At 38.4% G+C, this 23,567-nt stretch overlaps 2 protein-coding genes across 2 annotated transcripts in view; one reads left to right on the top strand and one right to left on the bottom strand.

Moving 5' to 3' along the window:
• The window catches only part of FGD6 (FYVE, RhoGEF and PH domain containing 6), a 100,548-nt gene that overhangs the window by 58,481 nt on the left and 18,500 nt on the right, over nt 1-23,567 (bottom strand). Inside the window, exon 3 of the mRNA XM_054574695.1 lies at nt 6,876-7,026. Within this exon, the coding sequence (XP_054430670.1) occupies nt 6,876-7,026 (151 nt within the window). The remainder of the gene's footprint in view (nt 1-6,875; nt 7,027-23,567) is intronic.
• LOC129071410 (60 kDa heat shock protein, mitochondrial-like) lies at nt 12,544-14,564 on the top strand. The gene has a single exon (XM_054574694.1). The coding sequence runs from the start codon at nt 12,545-12,547 to the stop codon at nt 14,309-14,311; it is 1,767 nt and encodes a 588-aa protein (XP_054430669.1). The 5' UTR covers nt 12,544; the 3' UTR covers nt 14,312-14,564.

Genomic DNA, 23,567 nt, shown 5'->3' with positions numbered 1-23,567 from the left:
ATCCTGGGGATACTGATGATATACTACATTTTCCCTACAATTATGTCTTTATTCAAACAAATATGATTTAAAATAAAATAGAAATGTATATCAAACTAGAGAAACAATATAATGAACCCCCTTGTACTGTGACACATCTTAAGTAACTATCAACACAGGCCAATCTTGTTTCACATATATTGAAAACACACACATACGGGATTAGATTTCAAAGGAAATCCTGATGTGCTATTAATAGCAATTTTCATTAGATCCCTAAAATGATGTAATTGAGCCTGTAATGCATTTAATTCCTTTCTTTCAAACAGAATCATTAGCAGTACCGAGAATAGGCCTAAGAGAGGTTTTTGCTATCAAACAGAAAACCAATGGGCATTACCTAAAATATCATCTCAAAAATTACTGACTAATCTCAAAGTAATATATGCTTTGAAATATTATAACATCTTATGCACTACACTATAGCAAAAAATTATTTTTAAATAAATATTTCTTTGTACTTAAATCTATCTTTATTTTTAATGTAATCATTTCTTAAATTTTATAATTTCTTATTTTTACAATCATTTTACATTATTTTAAAGTATTTCCACTACCGTCAGCACTCAATATTATTTTGTATTTGTAATAGTGGTTAGACAATTATATAACTTGCAAAGCGATTCCCCATGTAATTCTAGTACCCACCTGGCACCATGTACAGTTATTACAAAATTATTGACTATATTCTCTATGCTATAGTTTACATCCCTGTGACTACTTTGAAGTTAGCTGCGAGTCTGTCACATATGGCATTTATTATGTTGAGGTATGTTCTTTCTAATCTCACTTTGCAAAGAGTTTTTATCATAAATGCATGCTGGATTTTGTTAAATGATTTTTCTGCATATATTGATATGATCACATGATTTTTATTCTTCCTTTATGTGGTATATTACATTAATTGATTTGTGGATATTGAATGAAATTTGCATCCTGGAAATAAATCCTACTTAACCCACGGTGTATGATATTTTTAATGTATTGCTGAGTTCAGTTTGCGAATATTTTGTTGACAATTTTTGCATCCATGTTCATCAGGACTATTGGCCTATAATTTTCCTTTTTTATAATATCTTTGACAGGTTTTAGAATCAGAGTAATACTGACGTCATAAAATGAGCTTGGGAGCCTTCCCACCTCTTGAAATTTTTTGAGTAGTTTAAGAAGGATAAGTGTTCATTCTTTTTTGAATGTTTAGGAAAATTCACCTGTGAAATGAAACCAACCGATCCAAGACTTTTGTTTGTTGGGAGTTTTTTGATTATTGATTCGATTTTGTAGGTAGTAATTAATCTTTTCAGATTTTCTGTTTCTTCTTCATTCAGTTTTGGAAGATTTTATGTTTCTAGGAATTTATTATTTCTTCCAGACTGTTCAATTTGTTGGCATAAAACTGTTCTTGGTATTTTCTTACATTTCTATGGTATCAGTTATTACTTCTCCTGTTTCATTTCTGATTTTATTTATTTGGGTCCTCTCTCTTTTTATCTTGATGAGTATGGTTAAAAGTTTATCAGTCTTGTTTATCTTTTAAAAGGACCAGCTCTTGGTTTCATTAACCTTTTATATTTTTTATTTATACTCCATTTCATTTATTTATACTCCATTTCATTTATTTATATTCTGAACTTTATTATTTCCTTTCTTCTGCTCACTTTGGCCTTTTTGTTGTTGTTGTTCTTTTTATATTAATTAATGTGTAAAGTGAGATTCTTTATTTGAGATTTTTCTTGTTTCAAGATAGTCCTGCATTGCTATGAATTTTCCTCTTAGGACTGCTTTCTCTGTGTCCCATAGATTTGGGGTGGTTGTGTTTTCATTTTCATTTGTTTCAAGATACGTTAATACAACTTCAAGCTCCTTAAATATATTCAGACTCATTTTGTGGCTTACTATATGATCTATCTTGGAAAATGTTCCAGGTACACTTGAAAATATTGTATATCCTGCTGCTTTAAGGTAAAATACTCAAAAAATATCAGTTAAACCCATCTGGTCTAATGATTCATTTAAGGACACTGTGTTCTTGTTAATTTTCTGTCTGAAAGATCTTTCTATTGATGTCAGTGAGGTATTAAGTCCTCTACTATGACAACATTTTTATTGATCATTCCCTGTATGTCCATCAATATCCGCTTTATGTATTTAGGTGTTTCCATGGTGGCTGCATTAAGATTTACAAGAGTTATATACTCTTGTTGTATTGATCCCTTTCTCATTATGTAAAGTATTCCCTTGCCTTTCATTATAGTCTTTGTTTTAAAGTCTATTTTATCTGATGTAAGTATTGCTGCCCCAGACTTCTGGTCAAGATGGAGGCATAGGTAAGCATGACGTGCCTCCTTGCACAACAATAGTTAAAATTACAAGTAGACTCCAAAACAAATATTACCCACATTTGTTAGAAAATCAAGCAGTATGGAACTCCAACAACCAGGGGATTAAAGAAGCCACATTCATCCAATGGGTAGGAGGGGCAGACATGTGGAACAAGCAGTCCCACACCCACATGTGGTAGATAAAAGTCAGGAGGGATACGTCAGGTGCAAGAGATCCCAGCCCCATACCAGACCACTCAGCCCAAGGTTCCAGTACCAGGAAGATAAGTCCCCATTACTTCTGGCTAGAAAAACCAGTGGGGGTTGGGGCAGCAGAAGAAACTGTAGGATTTTCAGGAGTCTCCGCTTAAAGGGCCCGCAATGGACTTAGGAATTATGCAGACTCACTCTGGGCTTCAGCACCAGTGCAAAGCTGGAAGGGCACCAGAAATTGAAGTTTCTAGCATCAGGGCAAGTGCGAGGTGACAACTTCCTCCACGACAAAACTCCAGAGGCCAGACAGCAGCACTGTCTCCCTTCTAAGCCCTCACCCACACAGAACCACAGAGTGGCAACACAGGTTGCTCCACCCTCGCAATTACCTAATGCCCCACCCCACCCAACTTACTGGTGAACTTTTTCTACATTGGGCCATGCTACTAAGACAGGGAGTCAAAACAGCTGTACCTAATACACAAAAACAAACACAAGGCGGTTGCCAAATTGAGGAGACAAAGAAAGATGGCCCAAATGAAAGAACAAAACTCCAGAAAAAGAGCTAAACAAAATGGAAATAAGCAATCTTGCAGATGCAGAGTTCAAGACACTGGTTATTAGGATGCTCAAGAAACTCACTGGCTACTTTAACAGCATAAAAAAGACCCAGGCAGAAATGAAGGTTATGCTAAGTGAAATAAAGAAAAATTTACAGGGAAACAACAGTGGAGTAGATGAAGCTGAGAATCAAATCAATGATTTGGAATATAAGGAAGAAAAAAACCAATCAGAACAGCAAGAAGAAAAAAGAATCCAAGAAAATGAGGATAGGCTAAGGAGCCTCTGGGACATCTTCAAACATAAACCTGCCAGAAGGAGAAGAGAAAAAGCAAGAAATTGAAAACTTATTTGAAAAATTAATGAAAGAAAACATTCCTAATTTGGTGAAGGAAATAGCCATACAAGTCCAGGAAGCAGAGAGAGTCCTAAATAAGATGGACACAAAGAGGACCAATCAAGATGCATCATAATTAAAATGCCAAAGGTTAAGGATAAAATCTTAAAAGCAGCCAGAGAAAAGAAGACAGTTACCTGCAAAGGAGTTCCCACAAGACTGTCAGCTGATTTCTCAAAAGAAACTTTGCAGGCTAGAAGGGACCGGCAAGAAGTATTCAAAGTAATGAAAAGCAAGGACCTAAAACCTAGATTACTCTATCCAGCAAAGCTATCATTTAGAATGGAAGGGCAGATAAAGTGTTTCCCAGACAAGGTAAAGCTAAAGGAGTTCATCATCGCCAAGCCATTATTACATGAAATGTTAAAGGGACTTATTTAAGAAAAAGAAGATCAAAACTATGAACATTAAAATGGCAATAAATTCACAACAATTGAATCTAAAAAACAAACTAAGCAAACAAGCAGAAGAGAAACAGATTCATAAATATGGAGATCATTTGGAGGGTTATCAGTTGGAAGGGGTAAGGGGGAGAACAGGAAAAGGTACAGGAATTAAGAATTATAAATTGGTAGGTACAAAATAGACAGTGTGGTGTTAAGAACAGTATAGGAAATGGAGTATCCATAGAATTTATATGCATGACCTATGGACATGAATTAAGGTTGGCAACTGCTGGAGGAAATGGGGAGAACCAGGCGGAGGGGAGGAAAGGGGGGAAAAAATTGGGACAACTGTAATAGAATAATCACTAAAACATATTTTAAAAAGGAAGCATTGCTTCCCCAGCTGTTTTTCATTTCCATTTTCATAAAATATCTTTTTCTATCCCTTTACTTTCAGTCCATATATGTCTTTTGATCTAAAGTATGTATGGGTCTTGTTTTCTTACCTGTTCAGCCGCCCTGTATCTTGATTGGAGCATTTAAGTGATTACATTTTAAGTGATTGATAGTATGTAGTTAATGTCATTTTATTATTCATCTTTATGTTCCCTTTCCTCTCTTTTTTTAAAATAAAATTTGTTGGTGATAAAGTCCTTTAGTTTTTTTTTGTCTTGGAAGCTCTTTTTCTCTCCCTCAATTTTAACTGATACGCTTGCTGGGTAGAGTAGTCTTGGTTCTAGGTTCTTACTCTTTATCTCAAGTATTTTGTGCCAATCCCTCTGGCTTAAAAAGTTTCTGTTGAGAAATCAGCTGACAGTTTTACGGGAGCTCCCTTGCAGGTAACTGTCTTTCTCTTGCTGCTTTTAAGATTCTCTCTTTGTCTTTAACCTTTGCCATTTTAATTATGACGTGTCTTGGTGTGGGCCTCTTTGTGTTCCTCTTGTTTGGGACTCTCTGTGCTTACAGGACAAGTATGTCTATTTCCTACCCCAGGTTAGAAAAGTTTTCAGTAATTAGTTTTTCAAATATGTTTCTATGTCCTTTTCTTATGCTTACTGTATCTTTGTCAGAGTTCTCATTAAGTTCCTGGAGCGTCCTTATAACCAGTGTTTTGAACTCTGTATCTGGTAGACTGCTTGCCTCATTTCATTTAGTTTTTTCTCTGGAGATTTCTCCTGTTCTTTCATTTGGGACATGTTTCAATGCTTCCCTATTTTGGCTGCCTCTTTGTCTTTGTTTCTGTGTATTAGGTAGACCTGTTACATCTCCCAGTCTTGGCAGGGTGGCCTTATGTAGTGGTGTCCTGTGAGGCCCAGTAGCACAGTCTCCCTGATCACCTGAGCTGGATGCTCCAGGAATGTCCCTTGTGTGGGCTGTGTGTGCCCTCCTGTTGTAGTTGAGCCTTGAGTGCTGTCGGCATGTCACTGGATAAAACTGACCTTTAGGCTGACCAGCTGTTGGGTACTAGATATGAACACAGCTTACAAGCTGCTCTGTGGGGGCTGACCCTGGGGAGTGGGATTCACCTCAGTAAGGTCTGCCAAGATTATCTCTTATGGAGCTAAATGGGTGCTGCTGTTGTGTCTGAATCCAACTACTGGGCATATTGGTTCTGGGGCCTCTGAGGGACTCCAGTACAAGTCAATGTCAGACACTGACTGTGACCACCTCAGGACTACCTCCTAGGAACTACAAAGTGATCTGCAGTTGGTAGTTGCCTGTGCTGGCCCTGGATGTATGTAGGCGATGCCACGCTGTGATTCAAGGCAGGCTGCCACCCATACTGGGCCATGGGCAGGTCACCAAAAGGCCCAAGGCACCCCAAGACATGCCACCACCTGCCAAGTGGCTGCCTATAAGACTCAGCCATGGAAAGAACCTTGGCCAGTAAGAGTATGAGAGTTGGATGAGGCAGGGCCTCAGGGAGTCACCAGGATGCAGTGAGTGGTGTTCACCAGGTTAACAGATTCATCTTTGGTGCTATTGCTGAGCCTCAGGCCACACAGCAAACGTCTCAGAGTATCTGAGGAGAGCTGCCATCCGCCTGGGGCCTGTGGATCTTTGCAGTGGACAGGATATCAAGGAGTCATCAGGAAAAAGCTACTAGAATTCACCAGGCTAAAGCATAATCAGGTTTGGCCACACAGGAGATGGCTCAACATAGGGACAATAGAAGCTGTCGCTCCAGCCCATGTCCCGAAGCCATACATCTCAGTTGTTCCCTGTGTATAATTGACATCCCTCTTCCCCCTACCCTACAGCCCCTGGCCAACCTGACCAGAATTCCTCAAAAGTTTTTTAAAACTGCAATGTGGGCCCAAGCTGGTTGCTGAGGAAAAAGCCTGGGGCCATGCACTAGCTGGGTGGGGAAGGGTCTCAGGTAGTCATCAGTGGAGCTAGTGGAATTCACCAGGCTAATCGAGGTTCAGATTTGTGCATCTCAGGGAAGGGCTCAACAAGGGAGAAATGGTGCCTGTTGGCTTTGCAGGAGGAGTTCTCAACACAGGGGCAATGGCAGATGTCCTCTCAACCCTCACCCTGAAGCCACACAAGTCAGTTTCTCCCTGTCTCTGACGCCCACCTGAGCCACTGTCCCAACACCAAAGTGCAATGTGAGTGCCTGAGAGCAGAGTTCGTGTGTGGGCCCTTTAAGAGGACACCTGGGTTTCCAGCAGGCTTCTGTCTCACCAGGACTGACTGACAAGAATTCCTGCTGATTGCCACAGCCAGCTCCTCTTAGCAGAAATTAAGTTTAAATTAAAATAAATAAATAAATAAATAAATAAAATATATAATATAATATATAATATATAAGTAAATATATCAAATTTATATATATATATATATATATATAAATAACTAGGGATTTTGTGTCTATCATACTGATAAATATTATTTCTGAGTGTCATGACAGACCAACAAACACAAAAGTAAACACAATTAAATATCAACATCTACCTGTTTATCTCCCAGCAGGTCAGGTTCCCCTTTGCTAGAACTAGAGCTGACATCATCTTCATCAGAACTGTTGATGACTTCCTCATCGTCCGAAGGAAGGTCACCAAGACCAAGGTCCAGATCACTGTGTCCCTCCTGGGATGCTCCAGAACTGCTTCAATAGAAAGTGTAGCCATTAGTTACCTTTAAAAACAAGGAATAATACCAAAAAACAAACAAAATCAACCATCTTATTCATATGACATAAGCAAGGTACATACATCTAAGGGGTTTAGAGAGATAGAAATAGCCAGATCAATCAAACTTCCCCTTCCCTTTCCCCATCTCCGCTGTCAAAACACATATTCATTTTCATTTTAAAATAATCATCTTGAAAAACATGTATTTTCCTGATCAGCAGGTGGGTGAGAAGCAAGTTTCCCAGCTGCCCCCATCTTATGGTTCAATATATCCTTACTCTAGAAGATGAAGTCTCTACTAGGACAAACCAAGAAGCCACATAGGACACAGGCTGGGTTACCACAAAAGGAACATCAGAATAGGCACTGCTTCATAGGGTCTCTTTGTTTCATTTAGCTAATAAACCTACAAGGATTGGGAAGTAATGATGGCTATCACAATCAACAATGCATGTGCTAATGTGAATATGTGCCCACCTGTCTGTTTACAACCAATTTCCTTTTTTATAACCACATCATAAGACCTGGGAAGGAAAGAGGATGTTACAAACTCTCGGGCTCTGCTCCAGGTCTGCTGATTCAGAAACTCTAGGGGTGCACAGACCCTAGGCGATACATGATAAAGGGTGACACCAGGGTACCAGGCCATTTACCAATTCTTCCTCACCAGCCTGACATCATCATTTCCCACTTAGTATTCAGACAGATCTCTTGAATGTAAAAGCCATTGTTGCAATCCAATCAGTGGGGGGGAATTCCATAGCAAAGTTCCCCAGGAAGTTGACAGAAATAATACTTTCTAGCTCTGGTTGTAACATTCAGGAACAAACTGCCAGGGGAACTGCTTTCCTGTCTGTAGTCTGCAAAAATATCTGCAGAACAGAAGTAAGTAAAAGATCCACAGAAAATCATCCAGGGAAACGCTCAAGTAGAAAATAGAGAGTTGCATTTCACTCTGGCAGGCCCTTTAGCAGGTCATGGGCAGGTCACTCAATGGCCAAGGATCCCACAAATTATGGAAATTTCTAACGGGAATCTTAAAAGCTCAAGATAAATTTTTTTGCCAGTTCCTGTAGGACACAGACTTGCCTCAGATGCCATTCTTAAGCCCAACTGTTAAACAAACCAGTTGGATGAAGGCAGAATGCCAAAAAAAAAAAAAAAAAAAAAAATCACTTCCCCTGCCAAAGATGGGGTTTCCTATTACTCAGTGCCTGGAGGGCCTTGTGGAATCATACCAGCCTCAATTAGGTGGGTGCACACCTTATCATATTCCCCATGACATGAAAGAGACTCATTCCCTAGTGAGTGGTAGAGGTGAAAAACAGGAGATTTCTAGACAGATCACTGGCAAGCTTCCCTGCCTCTGGGTGTCCAGAGATGAGACCACCCCAGCTAGGTAATTAGTTGATTTAGATTAACAAGAGTAAATGAGAGTTAACAGATCTAACAGCCTGCGGGATCCACCCATATAAACAGATGAAACATGGAGCTTTACTTGTTTTCATCTTAATTGCTGGTCCCTTAATAGTCTCTAAAACCCTGTCACTCAGAACATATTCAAACTATGAGCAGCTTCAGCATCACTAGGGAGCTTTTCAGAAGTATAAAACCTCAGGTCCAGCCACACCCCACTGATTCAGAAGCTGGTTGTAACAAAATCCTAGTAATTTGGGTTTTTTTGGATCAGCCTCTCTGTGCATTCTTTTGGATTCAACAGCATAAAAATTTCAAATAATAAGTTATAGAGCTATGGCACCTTTGAGGAAATTACATTTATTTTGTCTAAAAGCAGAGCTAAGAGGCTTTTCCTAACATTTGGAAAGCTATTATTAAGAAGAGAGCAACCATTAGGGAAGTAAATGTTTATAAAAGTTAACATTTAAGAACAAGGAAAAGAAATCTTTAAATATTAAAATGACATGGATCAAAACATGCTGCCATGAAACGTTCGGAGATTTTAGTTCTGAAAATTGCTTTCCTACAGAAAACCTTACCTGACCACCCCTCCATAACCCAAATTAACTTTCTTGACTCTGAATCCTATCTGAGCTTACTTGACTGCACCTGGTGGTAAATTTGAAATGTAACCTCCTTTTTGTCTGACATCTTCTCGAGGCAACAGTGGTAGCAGCTGCTCTTCAAGTTTCGCCATGCTGGAAAGTCAGCCAAGAATGACAAAGACCCAGTGAACAAATCTAGGGGCAAGGCCAAAATGAAGAAGTGGTCCAAAGGCAAAGTTTTGGGCAAGCTCAATAACCTAGTCCTGTTTGACAAAGCAACATATCACAAACTCTGTAATGAAGTTCACAACTACAAGCTTATAACCCCGAGACAAGTGATTACCTCGGAGAGACTGAAGATCTGCAGTTCCCTGGCCACGCAGCCCTTCGGGAACTCCTTAGTAATGGACTTATTAAACTACTTTCAAAGCACAGAGCTCAAGTAATTTACACCCAAAACACTAAAGGTGGGGATGCCCCAGCTGTTGGTGAAGATGCATGAACAACCTATCTCACTTGCTATACATTTTGAAAACTAATACTTTATTAATTAAAAATGTAAAGTCCTAAGGACAAGGAAATTACTGTTTTCAGTTCAATCGCCAGCTCACTGCTTGACACATAAATTTTTACTAATTAAACAAAAATATTAGAAAGCAACAAAATATTCAGAACACTTAGACAGTATGCATTTATAATTATGATAATCATAAAGAAATGCTTGGTGGGAATACTGAAAAGAGTATGTGGTTTAATGGAGAAGGGCATCCTAAGCATCACAATCAACGATGTGGAAGTGAGGATGTTTGTATTCAGAAAACAGAAAGAATATTTTGGCTGCAGCAGAAGATTCCTATCAGTAATTAATGGAAACAAGCTTGGAGAGGATGACAGGTGCCAGGCTGTCAAGGGGCAGGAAAAGTAGCTAGAGTTTATATTCATCTTATGGGCCTTCAACAGGGAAGCTCAAATTTTCCACTAGATCACCAAGCTGTATGTCACTACCATACATCTTTCTTGTTAGTGCCATAGGGAAGAGAATGGCACCTCGTCGGTCAATCAAACTTGGTAAGCACAGCCATTGCCCGACTCCTCCATCTCCCAGGAAAAAGGACATTCCTATTTATTAGCATCAGTGTGAGCCCCTTGATGATCTCAAAGCTTAAGTCAAAGTTAAAGGAGCTTCCCACACACCTGAATGGTAAACAGTCGAGACGATTCATGATTTCTGAAGCTTTGGGAGGAAGATTAATCTTGAACTAACTGGGGTTGGGCACAGTGACAGAGTAAGTGGAAGAGGATCTAGAAGGTAATTTCAATAGTATAGGCAGCCTGAACCAGTGTGGCTACAACAACAATTGAGATGAAGAGTTGAATATCATCAGGGCTAGGGTAAAGAGGTGGGGAAAAACTCTAGTCTTTCTTCAAGGCTTCATGAACGGTCACCAGCAAAGTGAGACTGACATTAACCAAAACAGAAATATGTTAACAAAAATCTTAGTTTAAAGGAGTGATAATGACTTTAGCAGCAAAATCAGGAAAGATGGCATTTGGATCCACATTTACATGTTCATCTTTACATGATGAAATGGAAAGAAACCTGTGTTGACTAACCTAAATTCCCCATATATTCTTAACAGCTTTCAAATCCACCTAGATGATTTCAGATTTCTAATAGTGAAATATGGATTCTTTACTAATGACAGTCACTGAGCTTGGGGCTCTTCCATTCCTTATATTTCCTTCCCACCGTCAGGAGGATAACGCCCTAACACTGTCTGCACTGGGGTTAAAGAAACAGGACATAGTGTTTCCTCTGCACCTTCCTGTGTAGTTATATCATAATTTGAAAATCGAAGTAAAAGGAAAGCAAGCTGCAACAACAACCAGCAGTGTCAAGACTACTTCCCCAGGCTACCATTTCCACGTCAGATTTGATTCTACAGTAAGTGTTCCTTCCAGAAAATGATTTTTTCAAGTACACTGGAATAAAAATGGACAAATGTAAAACCTAGAAGTAAATTCCCTCTGATTGGGGAACTGTTCCTTCACTTACACATGGCAAGGATCTATATATTTGGAGTGATAATTATTTAATGCCATCACTTTAAAAAAAAAATACTTATTTTTATGTTATTTTCTTATAGGTACAAAACATCCTCCACTGGGAGTACATCAAATTTCTTTCAGGTAAGATGTCACATAAAGGATAATTTCTCTTTTAAAAGGAAATGTCTTCTTTAAAGTGCTTATTTATCCATTTCCCCTAAGAGTTTTCAGGAACATAAAACCTGCACGATGCCAAGCCAGATATCACTACCAAAAACATTCTCATGAACCTCCATTAAATGAACAATTCCGGCAAGCACGCAGGGAGAAGGATAAGGATGACAGAGAGAGGAAGTGAGAAGCAGCATTTACTGAAGAATGCTTTTAAATCACTGTATCCTGTCCTCTGCTGTTGACAAATCTGGGCTCTTTCTCCTCTCTTGACTGTGATTTTATTCTGAGCCCTTTTACAAAGAATGTAACATGTAATTCCTCCCAAACTTAAAGAAAGAAGTTCATCCCACTACCCTCACCTTCTGGAGTTTCTTTCTCACTGCCAAGTCACAACATGTAAATATATATTTCTATGATCTTCCTCTTCCCCTTCTTTCTACTCCTGGCCCAAACTGAACAGAACCAACTTGTCCTCAGGATGTTGTTATACTTCTTTTGCTAATGCTGTCTCATTATGACTGGATAATTATGTGTTTCCTTTGGCTACTTGCATATTTATCACATATTAAGTGGAAAAACTACTACTAAGAACTTCAAGGATGAACATTACATGGAAAAATTAGGGGGAAAAAGTTAACATTATATATGATGATATGCCAACTATATAAAATTGTTCCACAATTTTCACCAGAAAAACTTTTAGTTTCTATTTAGTTTCACCAAAAACTTTTACTCTGTTACTTCATTTCCCTAATGGAATTGCACATTCCAGGGTCAGGTGTGAGGTACTGGTATCTCATTGTGCATGGGATGTGGGATTTTCTTTACTTTCTTTCTCTTTATTTATTTATTTATTTATGTGTGTGTGTGTGTGTGTGTGTGTGTGTGTGTGTGTGTGTGAGAGAGAGAGAGAGAGAGAGAGAGAGAAGGGAAAAAGAGAGATCGATTTGGTGTTCTACTTATTTATGCATTCATTGGTTGATTCTCGTATGCGCTCTGACAGGGGATCAAACCCATAACTCTGGTGTACTGGGAAATATTTAATCAACTGAGCTACTTGGTCAGGGCTCTCGCTGTGGTTTTAATTTGCATTTCTGCCTTATAACTCAGCAATTCCACTTCTGGGTATTTATCCAAAGAAACCCAAAACACAAATTCAAAAGAATATATATATACACCTATGTTCATTGCAGCATTACTTACAATAGCCAAGATAAGGAAGCAACCCAAGTGTCCATCAACAGACAAATGGGACTTGCTGCCGATGGCCTGCCTCGCCGCTCGCACACCCTGCCGCTGCCCCGCAGAAATGCTTCAATTACACAAAGTCCTTCGACAGATTAGGCCAGTGTCCAGGGCACTGGCTCCTCATCTCACTCGGGCTTATGCCAAAGATGTAAAATTTGGTGCAGATGCCCGAGCCTTAATGCTTCAAGGTGTAGACCTTTTAGCCGATGCTGTAGCTGTTACTATGGGGCCAAAGGGAAGAACAGTGATTATTGAACAGAGCTGGGGAAGTCCCAAAGTAACAAAAGATGGTGTGACGGTTGCAAAGTCCATTGACTTAAAAGATAAATATAAAAATATTGGCGCTAAACTTATTCAAGATGTTGCCAATACTACAAGCGAAGAAGCTGGTGATGGCACCACCACTGCTACTGTACTGGCGTGTGCTATCGCCAAGGAGGGGTTTGGGAAGATCAGTAAAGGTGCTAATCCAGTGGAAATCAGGAGAGGCGTGATGTTAGCTGTTGATGCTGTCATTTCTGAATTTAAGAAGCAGTCCAAGCTTATGACGACCCCTGAAGAAATAGCTCAGGTTGCTACAATTTCTGCAAATGGAGACAAAGAAATTGGCAACATAATTTCCGATGCAAAGAAAAAGGTTGGAAGAAAGGGCGTCATCACAGTAAAGGATGGAAAAACACTGAATGATGAATTAGAAATTATTGAAGGCATGAAGTTTGATCGAGGTTATATTTCTCCATACTTTATTAATACAGCAAAAGGTCAGAAGTATGAATTCCAAGATGCCTATGTTCTATTGAGTGAAAAGAAAATTTCTAGTGTTCAGTCCATTGTACCTGCTCTTGAAATTGCCAATTCTCACCATAAGCCCTTGGTCATAATTGCTGAAGATGTTGATGGAGAAGCTCTAAGTACACTTGTTTTGAAGAGGCTAAAAGCTGGTCTTCAGGTTGTAGCAGTCAAAGCTCCAGGTTTTGGTGACAATAGAAAGAACCAGCTTAAAGACATGGCTATTGCTACTGTTGGTGCAGTGTTTGGAGAAGAAGGATTAACTCTAAATCTTGAAGATGTTCAGCCTCATGACTTAGGAAAAGTTGGAGAGGTCATTGTGACCAAATATGATGCCATGCTCTTGAAAGGAAAAGGTGACAAGGCTTCAATTGAAAAGCGTATTCAAGAAATCATCGAGCAGTTAGATATCACAACTAGTGACTATGAAAAGGAAAAATTAAATGAACGTCTAGCAAAACTGTCAGATGGAGTAGCTGTGCTGAAGGTTGGTGGGACAAGTGATGTTGAAGTGAACGAAAAGAAAGACAGAGTAACAGATGCCCTCAATGCTACTCGAGCTGCTGTGGAGGAAGGCATTGTTCTGGGAGGGGGTTGTGCCCTGCTTCGGTGCATTCCAGCCTTGGACTCATTAACTCCAACTAATGAAGATCAAAAAATTGGTATAGAAATTATTAAAAAAGCACTCAGAATTCCTGCAATGACCATTGCTAAGAATGCAGGTGTTGAGGGATTGTTGATAGTTGAGAAAATTATGCAGAGTTCCTCAGAAGTTGATTATGATGCTATGCTTGGAGATTTTGTGAATATGGTGGAAAAAGGAATCATCGATCCAACTAAGGTTGTAAGAACGGGTTTATTGGATGCTGCTGGAGTAGCCTCTCTGTTAACAACAGCAGAAGTTGTAGTCACAGAAATTCCTAAAGAAGAGAAAGACCCTGGGATGGGCGGGATGGGTAGAATGGGAGGTGGTATGGGAGGCGGCATGTTCTAATCGTGGAATAGTGCTTTACCATTATTAATGAGAACTGTAAGAGGAAGCTCAAGGCAGTGCTCCTCACCTCTAACTTCAGAGAAGTCAGTTGAAGGAAATGACTGAAGAAAAGGCTGGCTGATGTTTAAGAAAATCACTATAACCATCAGTTACTGGTTTCAGTTGACAACATACAATGGTTTACTGCTATCATTGTCCATGCCTACAGATAATTTATTTTGTATTTTTGAATAAAAATACATTTGTAGATTCCTGATAAGTGCAAGAGCCATGTATCAATGTACTGCTTTCAACTTAAACCACTGAGGTATTTTTACTACTATTCTGTTAAAATCAGGATTTTAGTGCTTGCCGTCACCTGATGAGAAGTTAAACAGCCTTTCTGTGGAGAGTAAGAAGAATTGTGTACAAAGTAGAGAAATATCCAATTATGTGACCTTTGTGTAATAAAAATTTGTTTAAAGTTAAAAAAAACAGACAAATGGATTAAAAATTTGTGGTATGTATACAAAGGGTGTGTGTGCGCATGCGTGCATGTGTACATCTATAAGAAATATTACTCAGCCATAAAAAAGAATTTGCAACAGCATGGATGAACCTATAGGGCATTATGCTCAGTGAAATAAAGTCAGAGAAAGACAAATACCATGTGATTTCACTTACATGTGGAATCTAAAGAATGAAATAAACAAAACTGAAACAAACTCAGAGATTGGACTGGTCGTTGCCAGAGGTGAGGGGGGTGGGGCAACTGAATAAAAGAGGCGAAGGGATTAAGGACAAATTGGTAGTGACAAAATAATCATGACGATGTTAAGTATAGCACAGGGAATATAGTAAATAATATTGTGATAACGATGTATGATGCCAGGTGGGTACTGGAAATGTCAATGGGAACACTTTGTATGTACATGATTGTCTAACCACTATGCTGTATATCTGAAACCAATACAAAATAATATTAGAAAAAATAAATGGAGACAAAAGACTTTTGTTAATACAAATAGAAAAGCATTTCAGTGAGGTTAGAATCGCCTCCAAATAAAATATAGGTTCCCACTCCAGTTTTGTCATTGTAGCAAAGATATTCAAAAATTTTTTTAAAAAATACTCAAATTAAGTTAGGGTTGGCCCAAGGTCATTTCTTCCCTTTACCTCATTGTGTGATATATAACTCAGTAGTAACACACCAAATAAAGGCCACTAGAAATAATTATATTGGGATGACAACACATTTAGACAAACACATATGCACACATATTTATACAAATATACACATATACAAGCATATATATATCTTCTCACTATGTGAAACTGCTATACCATGTACTTCAATAAATATTGAGGGCTTATTATATATCATATATTATTTTAGGGACTGGGTGAAGATCCTTAATAGAATGAGTTATAGATGATGTTCAAACTGTAGATTCTATTGGTTGCTTCTCTTTTTGACTGCTGAGTAAAACTTTACTAAACAGATAAAGGCAGAAAGAAATGAAATAACTATAGTAATTAGGATAAAGGCAGGGACTATTTTCTAAACAGAGAACTACAAGTTAAGAGTACATTAAATGTTAAAGGCAATTCAAAGATACTAAGGGCTACCAAGCCAGAAAAATAAGTACCCCACGCAGCCTGGGGCAGTCAGAGACCTGAGGTATGGGGGCAAATGAAGGGAGGAACAAAGGCATACTAAGTGGGAGAAATGATGTGAGCAAAGGCTTGCAGGTGATGTGGAGGGGGATCTGGTTGGGGACATTTCTATGTGATGAGAAGTTAGAGAGTCCACCAAGTTAGAGAGGTCCCCACTGCTAGCATAGCTGACAAGCAGCCAAGGCAGAAGAGACAACCATCAAATCCACGATGGGTTTTGGGATTCAAACCCAACCCCTCCCCCTTGGCTTTACCTGGCTCTTCTTACACAAGGATAAGAAACCTAGTCAGGGAGCAGGGCCAGCGGGGTGAGACTGGTTGGTGAGTGCGTAAAAATAAACAGCTCACCCTTTGAGGTTAGAGATAACCTCTCTAACAGCGTGATCATGTGTTTTTGTGTCAGTTATATATGCCATATTGCTTCCGCTAATGTCTTTTCATCATAATCCTAATAGCCACTGAAAAAGTGGTGAAACTTTTGGAAAATATGATCAGTCCCTCTGCCCATGCTGTGCTCTTCATTGTGACTCAGTATGAAATCACTGTGCTATAAAGGCCTAAAACTGTGTTCTGCTTTGACATCTGGGGAAAACAAGAATGCCCTGAATAGCCTAACTATAAATTGCCCTACCCACCGTAATCCTAGGGAAGGAACCCCTTACTCATTAACAGGGTGAATAGGAGGTAATTTAAACCACCATCAAAGAGGGTGCCATTTTCTGGGATCCTTAAGTGCAAAGCAGGTGCACTGGTGAGAAATTATATTGAAGGGTATATAAAGTTAGCTTGATGTATACCTAATTACATTTTGCATAGGCATCCTAACAGACCCTGTCATGAAAAACTCAAGCAATTTTTCAAGTTAAAGGTATCAATGTTATGGGCTTTAGAAATACGACACATTCCAGGTTACATTAAATACAGACCCCACTATAATAAAATAGTAGGGAATTACAAAGAAACAAGTAGTTAAACCTAAAGGACACCACTTGCAGTCCCAGATCTTGTATTATTCAAGCTTACTTGAGTGTTCCCATTTCCTAACAGGAACCACAATCTGTAATTGGGACCTCCCACTGCCAGGGGGATAGGGTAGTAGGCTTCTTGGGAACCCCTAAGGAACCAGAGCGGGGGAGGTTTAATTGTTGGTCATGAATCAACCAGTCCACTTCCTTATTTAAAACTATACATAAATAATTCTGTTAATCATGCCTCTTCCTCAGACACTATCCACAAAATAACCAATTATGGATCATCAATAACCCCTAAAATCCATATGGAACCTATTTCTTTCTTAGAGCACCTTGGGAATAAAGGTCCATTTTTTTCAACACTGAGAGGTTGAAGAGGGCACCAGGAGAGGGCAGGGCATAGGTGTCTTTCACCACTCTTAACCCAATGAATTAGAGTAGCTTTCCACGAGTTATACTGCTCACTAGTTCTGTGTTTATTTTTAGCTTACATGATTGGGAATCCAAGAAAAATCATAACATTGCTGTCAAACTTGGGTAACATCTTTGAAAGCTAGCGTCAGGGAAAATGGAAGGGAAATGAAAATAAACATGCATTTGAGAAGTGAGAGAAACAGATTCAGTTTGGACAGAGTCACAAACATTTCATTAAGTTTCACATATTTCTAGGCAGAGAAAATGCAGCAGAGGACAGAAGAAAAAACACCAGTTTCAGCCTGAGACAAACTTGCAAACTCCGCCACTCTCCTGGCTGTGTGTACTGGCGAGGCTCTTTAATTTTAGATTTCCCTAAACTGTAAAACTGAGATAATACCACAGGCTATGAAGTTAAATGAGATAATGTTAACATGCCTGGTACATGCAAGAGACAGGAAATAAAGACAAAATTTTAAAAAGCCGACATACAAAGAGGGAGAATATCATGGTCCATTAGGTAAACAAATAGCAAGAGGAACTAGAAGTTTTTGGTCTTGTTCACCCCTGGTAATGCCAGAAGTTAATATGATGCTTGATCTCTCTACCTTTTGCATGAATTAATAAACGAATGGACTTTATCCTAATATCTCACAAAAATAGTATAGTATGTATAGGCAAAGCTAGCCTGCTGCCTCTTTTTTTTAAGGCCTGTGAGCTGAGAATAGGTTTTACATTTTTAAACAGTGAAAAATACATCAAGAATATTTGGCCGCAACAGAAAATTACATAAAGCTCAAACTTCAGTGTCTGCAAATAAAGTTTTATTGGAGCCCAGCCATGCACATTCATTTTGTACTGTCTGTGTCTGCTTCTCCACTATATCTGCAGATCTGAAAAGCTGCCCAAGATACCATATGGCCTGTAAAGTCTAAAGTATTTAGCATCTGACCTTTTATGGAAAAAGGCTGCTGACCCCTAGGATAATAGATTACCCAAAAGAAACAAAACTTTGCTGTGGAGCAAAATTTCCTGTGTTTGAAACTTATCTCTTAGTAGCTAAGTGAAATTGAGTAAGCTCTTAACCTCACTGTGAATCAGTCCTCACCCATAAAATGGAGATAATAATAGTGCCTACCTGACAGGTCTTAATGGGGATTAAATGAATTAATACAAATAACTCACTAACGATAATGCCTGGTACACAGAAAGCTCATGCACCTGTGGGCACTTTCTTTCTCCTCGTATACACCCATTTGGAGTATGATCTCTAACTAAAAAAATTACTCTAAACACTTAAAGAGTCTAGACTCATATGAAAAAAATGACTTCAGAGAGAAACTTCTGCATTATCAGTCATGTGAAACAGCTAGCTCATCACAGCATACATATCTGAGTAAAGAATTCCTGCAATGAGTTCCTGTGAGCCATGGTTTTACAGCAGGTCACTCCTGGGCTTGTTTTCCATGTTTAATTTCACTTCTTCTTTTGCATAGCTTACTACTTTTATAGTAGTATCCCAAAGCTCAGAATAATCATAGCTTCACACATATCATGATAATGACCTCTATTTATAAAGAATTTCAGTCACCAATGTAAATGACTAACTTTGAGGAATCCCACTAGATCTGAAGGTACTTTTTAACGCAACTTTATACAAGCTAGTTTCATCCTTCTTTGGTAAATAATCATTATAATGATGACAACCTGGATGAGTGACACAAACAAAAAAGGCCTGCGAGTCACTTAATAAGCATGTGTCCCTTAAGCAATGAAGATAAACTTCATCTCGCAATGTAAAGCGAAGTACCTGTATTTCTTCTCTACACACAGGTTTTCATACTGGACTGAAGTGCAAAGAGTCTAGTTGACAGCACTTCAAAACACCGATCTGCCACTAGCTAAAGGCACCAAAAAAAAAAAAAAAAAAAAAAAAAGGAGGAGAGGAGGGAAGTAGGGAGAAATTAAAATTCCAGAAAACAGCAAGATAGGAGGGAAAGAGAAGAGGAGAGAAATAAGGAGCAGGCAGAAAGACAAATTCCTCCATCTGTGCTGTGGCCGCAAGTTACCCTCTCCTTTTCCGAGCTCCTGGTGCGGCAGGCTTTGTGTTAGGCACTGAGGTGACACACAAGAAGGAAGACTGTTCCTGCCCAGGGGGAAACAGTCCTGACGGCCTCTCCCTTTGTCCAGTGCCTCCCAGATAATAATGGCCTCCTCGGGACAGAGATTAACTAGCCCTAAACTTTCCATTTATTCTAAAACTTTCCATGCTAAAACACAAAGCGAACAAATAAAAGCCCCCTAAAACCTTTTCTCTCACTGGAGAGGGACAGTGAGGAAAAGGAAATGTTTTACTTTCCACTTTATGCACATTTAAGTTCTATATAACTTTTATAATGCAAAACAGTTAATACATAAAGAATTGAAAATCCCCATTCACCCTTTTCCAAGATTACTAATCTCAATTGTTTCAAGCATTCTTCATAAAGACTTAGTTTTTATTAATACTGTACTTGGGAAGCAAAGGTCAAAAGTGAGGGAAAGGAGAGGCTGGAAACTGCCATTTCCATCTGGACTTCCCCCAAAATGCAAAAAAAAAAAAAATATATATATATATATATATATATATATATATATATATATATCTCACACCATGTTGAGATGTGGATTAGGGCAGTGGCTTTCAATATACTTCCTGTAGACAGGCTATAAAGAAACACACTTCTAACCCTCTAGACTATCTCCAACAACATAAACCTGTAAGGTAAACCTGGGGAAGAATGACTGTTGTTACCCTAAAATCAGGTAAGAATAGTGAAATCGAGGCTTCTATAAACTCTAACACCTCTGTTCCTATTCACAGATTTTACTTATGGTAACTGCCCAGGGGCATTAGCAAAAATATTTACTGGGTTCCAGATTTCAGTGAGCAGGTGGACAAGGCATTAATCTGTAGAGAACAGAAGAGCATACAAAAATACTTTGCATCTTAACAGTAAGAGGACTCAGTAAGAATTAATGATGCTTAGTATTACTACCATCAGGAGTCTATCTAATAAGACCACATTCAAGAAAACGGCTAAGATCTCCTTCTAGCCTACTGTATGAAAGCATGAAGAGTTAAGTTATAACCACTGGGTATAAAAACACACCTTAATTCATTTTACCATCAAAAAAAGCCTAAACCTATTAAAGTTAATGTTATTTGCTTATTCTTGTAGTCCTTCAATTTTGCCCTACAAAAAGATTTCATATATTTCAATGAGACCAAAACCCATTTATTTAATCATAGAAAAATTTCACCCTTCAGATCTTTATTTTACATTCTTCACTAAAGCCTTAGTGCCAATTTTCATTTTAAAAGTTCCTTTTATACTTCCCCAAATATGGTGCTCAGCACACAGACAATGTGCAATAAGTACCTGTTAACTAGAAATAGTATTAATATATTAAGAGGAAAGGTGTAATTTATTGAAGAGTTTTCACAGGTTATGTATGCAAATCCATAGCATATCTTTCCTGACTTCTGAACAGCTAAGATATGGGATTTTATCAGTTGTACACTGAGAATACAAGTTAAAGATTTTCTCAAGTTAACATTTTTCTAAAAGATTTAATAACTTTCTTAGATAAGACTCTTAGATCTACCTTTCCCATCTGGATATCCAACAAGTCCATGTTTTTTGGGTTAAAAACATACTTTATTTGGAGACAACAGGCAAAGAGTATAAAATAATATAGTTCAGCAGACAGATGTTCGAATCCTGAAATAATTATAGGCACAATTCACCCTCTATGGGAAAACACATTTTCTGTAGCTAAGTCATTCCGATCGGTTCCCCGTATATATAAAAACTGCACCAGGTCCCTTCACCAGGCATGTGCCTTCATGACAGCTTTGTAAATTTTTGCGAATTCCGAAAGGTTCCTATAGACTGCTCAGATTTTTTTCCCTTTTAGTCTTCCATTAAGACACAGGGACAGTTCCTTTACTTAAGGAGAGTTTTAGAAAACTTTTTTTATCATTTTTTGTGTGTGTGATGCAGCTGTCTGTGTTGTGTGAACAGCATATGAAGATATCTTAAGATCTATACGACTTAGGAAACTTTTAAAAACTGTTTTTGATTGGCATGGAAATTAGATCCCATGGCTTCTTTCTGCAGGTTTGATAAGAGGACTAGTGGAATGAGAGGAATGGAATGTTTCTTGCTTAACTAGTCCATAGCATGGAAGGAAAGTTCACTAAAGACAGATGCATGTGAGACCTTTTAACTGAACTTCTCTTCTCCAAGGGAGCTCTGTTTTAGCAAATCGCAGTAATTCTCCAAATCAGTGTAATTGCTTTCCAAAATTAACAGATGTTTCCTGTGCATTCTATGAGCCTAGTCAGTGGGATACTGGTTTACTCAAAATGCAGCTGGATTCTGAGCTCACACAAGTAAAAGCAATATATAACCTGACAAGTATTTACTCAGATGTGACCACCTGTTTCGTGCCAGGTATATGCTGGGGCCAGTGAAACAAAGGCCTTATAATCTCTTACAGTGTTTATTCTTATATTTTTATAACTTGTTTCTTTTTTGATAAAGTGATGGGTTACTGCTGTGCAACGGGAGACCAGGGAAAGGGGTGCTTTGTACTGCTTAGTATATAATCATTACAGTAATGTTAGTTATTGCCTTTATTATACTATAAGCAGGATATGGCAGGCAATATGCTATGGAAGGGAGTGGCAACGCAAGTGTCCACAAATTCACTTCCTCATTCAGCCTTTCACTAAACATTTACTACGTGCCTACTACATGTCACGCACTTTTATAGGCACTGGGGGTAAAGCGATGTAACAATATTAAGTGACTTTAATTCATACAGGTTGTATTCTAATAGGGGAGACAGATGAGCAAATAAATAAATAGATAATGTACTGATAGGAAGAAGTAGTATTAGAAAGAAAAATAAAAACGGGGTAAGTGAGAAGTAGATAGTTAGAGGAAGGGGGGGTATTTTGTTACCTTTCCTACATTGGAAGGAAAGATTTCCATGAAAGATAACATTTGAGTCAGGCCTAGAAGGAAAAGAGATGATCTGTCTGGGAAAAATCGTATGTCAGAAAGGGAACAAATCTTTGAGAGGGAATAGGTTATTTAGTAATGTAAGTCAGTCTTATATAGGTGGATAAGACATGAGATTTAAAAAACTAACTGGGGCCAGACAACAAAAAGTCTTATATACTAAGCTTCAGAGTTCGAATTTTATTCTCTAGGGAGTTGAGCACCAAATGATGCTTAATTATAAGACACAGCATGGTAAAACAAAAACAAAAACAAGCACTCTCGTTTGAAAAATGGGCAAAAAAAAACCCTCAGAAATTTCACTTTGGAGCATATACAGATGGCAATTATGTGCAAGAAAAGACATTTAACATCAATAGTCATCAAAGAAATGCAAATTGCACCACAATGGGATGTCACCACATACCTATCAGAATAGCTAAAATAAAAAAGTGATAAACACCAAGTGCTGAAGAGAGAATGTGGAGACACTAGATCACTCATACATTGCTGGTGGCAAAGTAAAATGATACAGCTGCTCTGAAAAACAGTTTGGCAGCTTATAAAACTAAACATATTTACCACATAACCCACAATTGCATGTTTGGGCATTTATCCCAAAGAAATGAGAATATATGTTCACACAAGAACCTGTATGTGACTGTTCATTACAGCTTTATTTGCAAGAGCCAAATAGTGGAAATGACCCTTTAACTGGGTGTCCTTTAACTGGAATATTACAGCAATATAAAGGAAGGAACTATTCATGTATGCAACAATGTGGATAAATCTCGAGGGGATTATGCTAAAAGAAAAAAGGCAATCCCAAAGGGTTATATATTGTATTATTCCATTATATATAACATTTCTTAAAAGACGAAAGTTTTGAAGTGGACTACTGGTTACCAAGAATTGGGGAGTGGCATGGTTAAGGGGTGGGTTTGGTTTTAAATGGCAACAAAAGGGATCTTTGTAGTGATGTAATTATTCACCATCTTGACTGTGATGGTGATACACAAACCTATACGTGTGATAAAATTATATAAAACTAAACACACACTCACACTGAGTACAAGTTAAACTGGGGAAATCTAAATGACATCAGTGGAGTGTATCAATGTTAATATCCTGGTTGTGTTATTTTACTATAGTTTTACAAAATGT

Source organism: Pteronotus mesoamericanus, unplaced genomic scaffold, assembly GCF_021234165.1.
Source record: "Pteronotus mesoamericanus isolate MK-2021 breed Mesoamerican mustached bat unplaced genomic scaffold, CSHL_Meso_final contig_263, whole genome shotgun sequence".
NCBI classification, from domain to species: Eukaryota; Metazoa; Chordata; class Mammalia; order Chiroptera; family Mormoopidae; genus Pteronotus; species Pteronotus mesoamericanus.
The sequence above is the reverse complement of the archived record's forward strand: the minus strand, read 5'-3'. Positions and strand labels throughout refer to the sequence as shown.

Excerpts from the sequence above, each read along its gene's own strand:
- LOC129071410 (XM_054574694.1), top strand. The coding sequence starts at position 12,545 with ATGGCCTGCCTCGCCGCTCGCACACCCTGCCGCTGCCCCGCAGAAATG.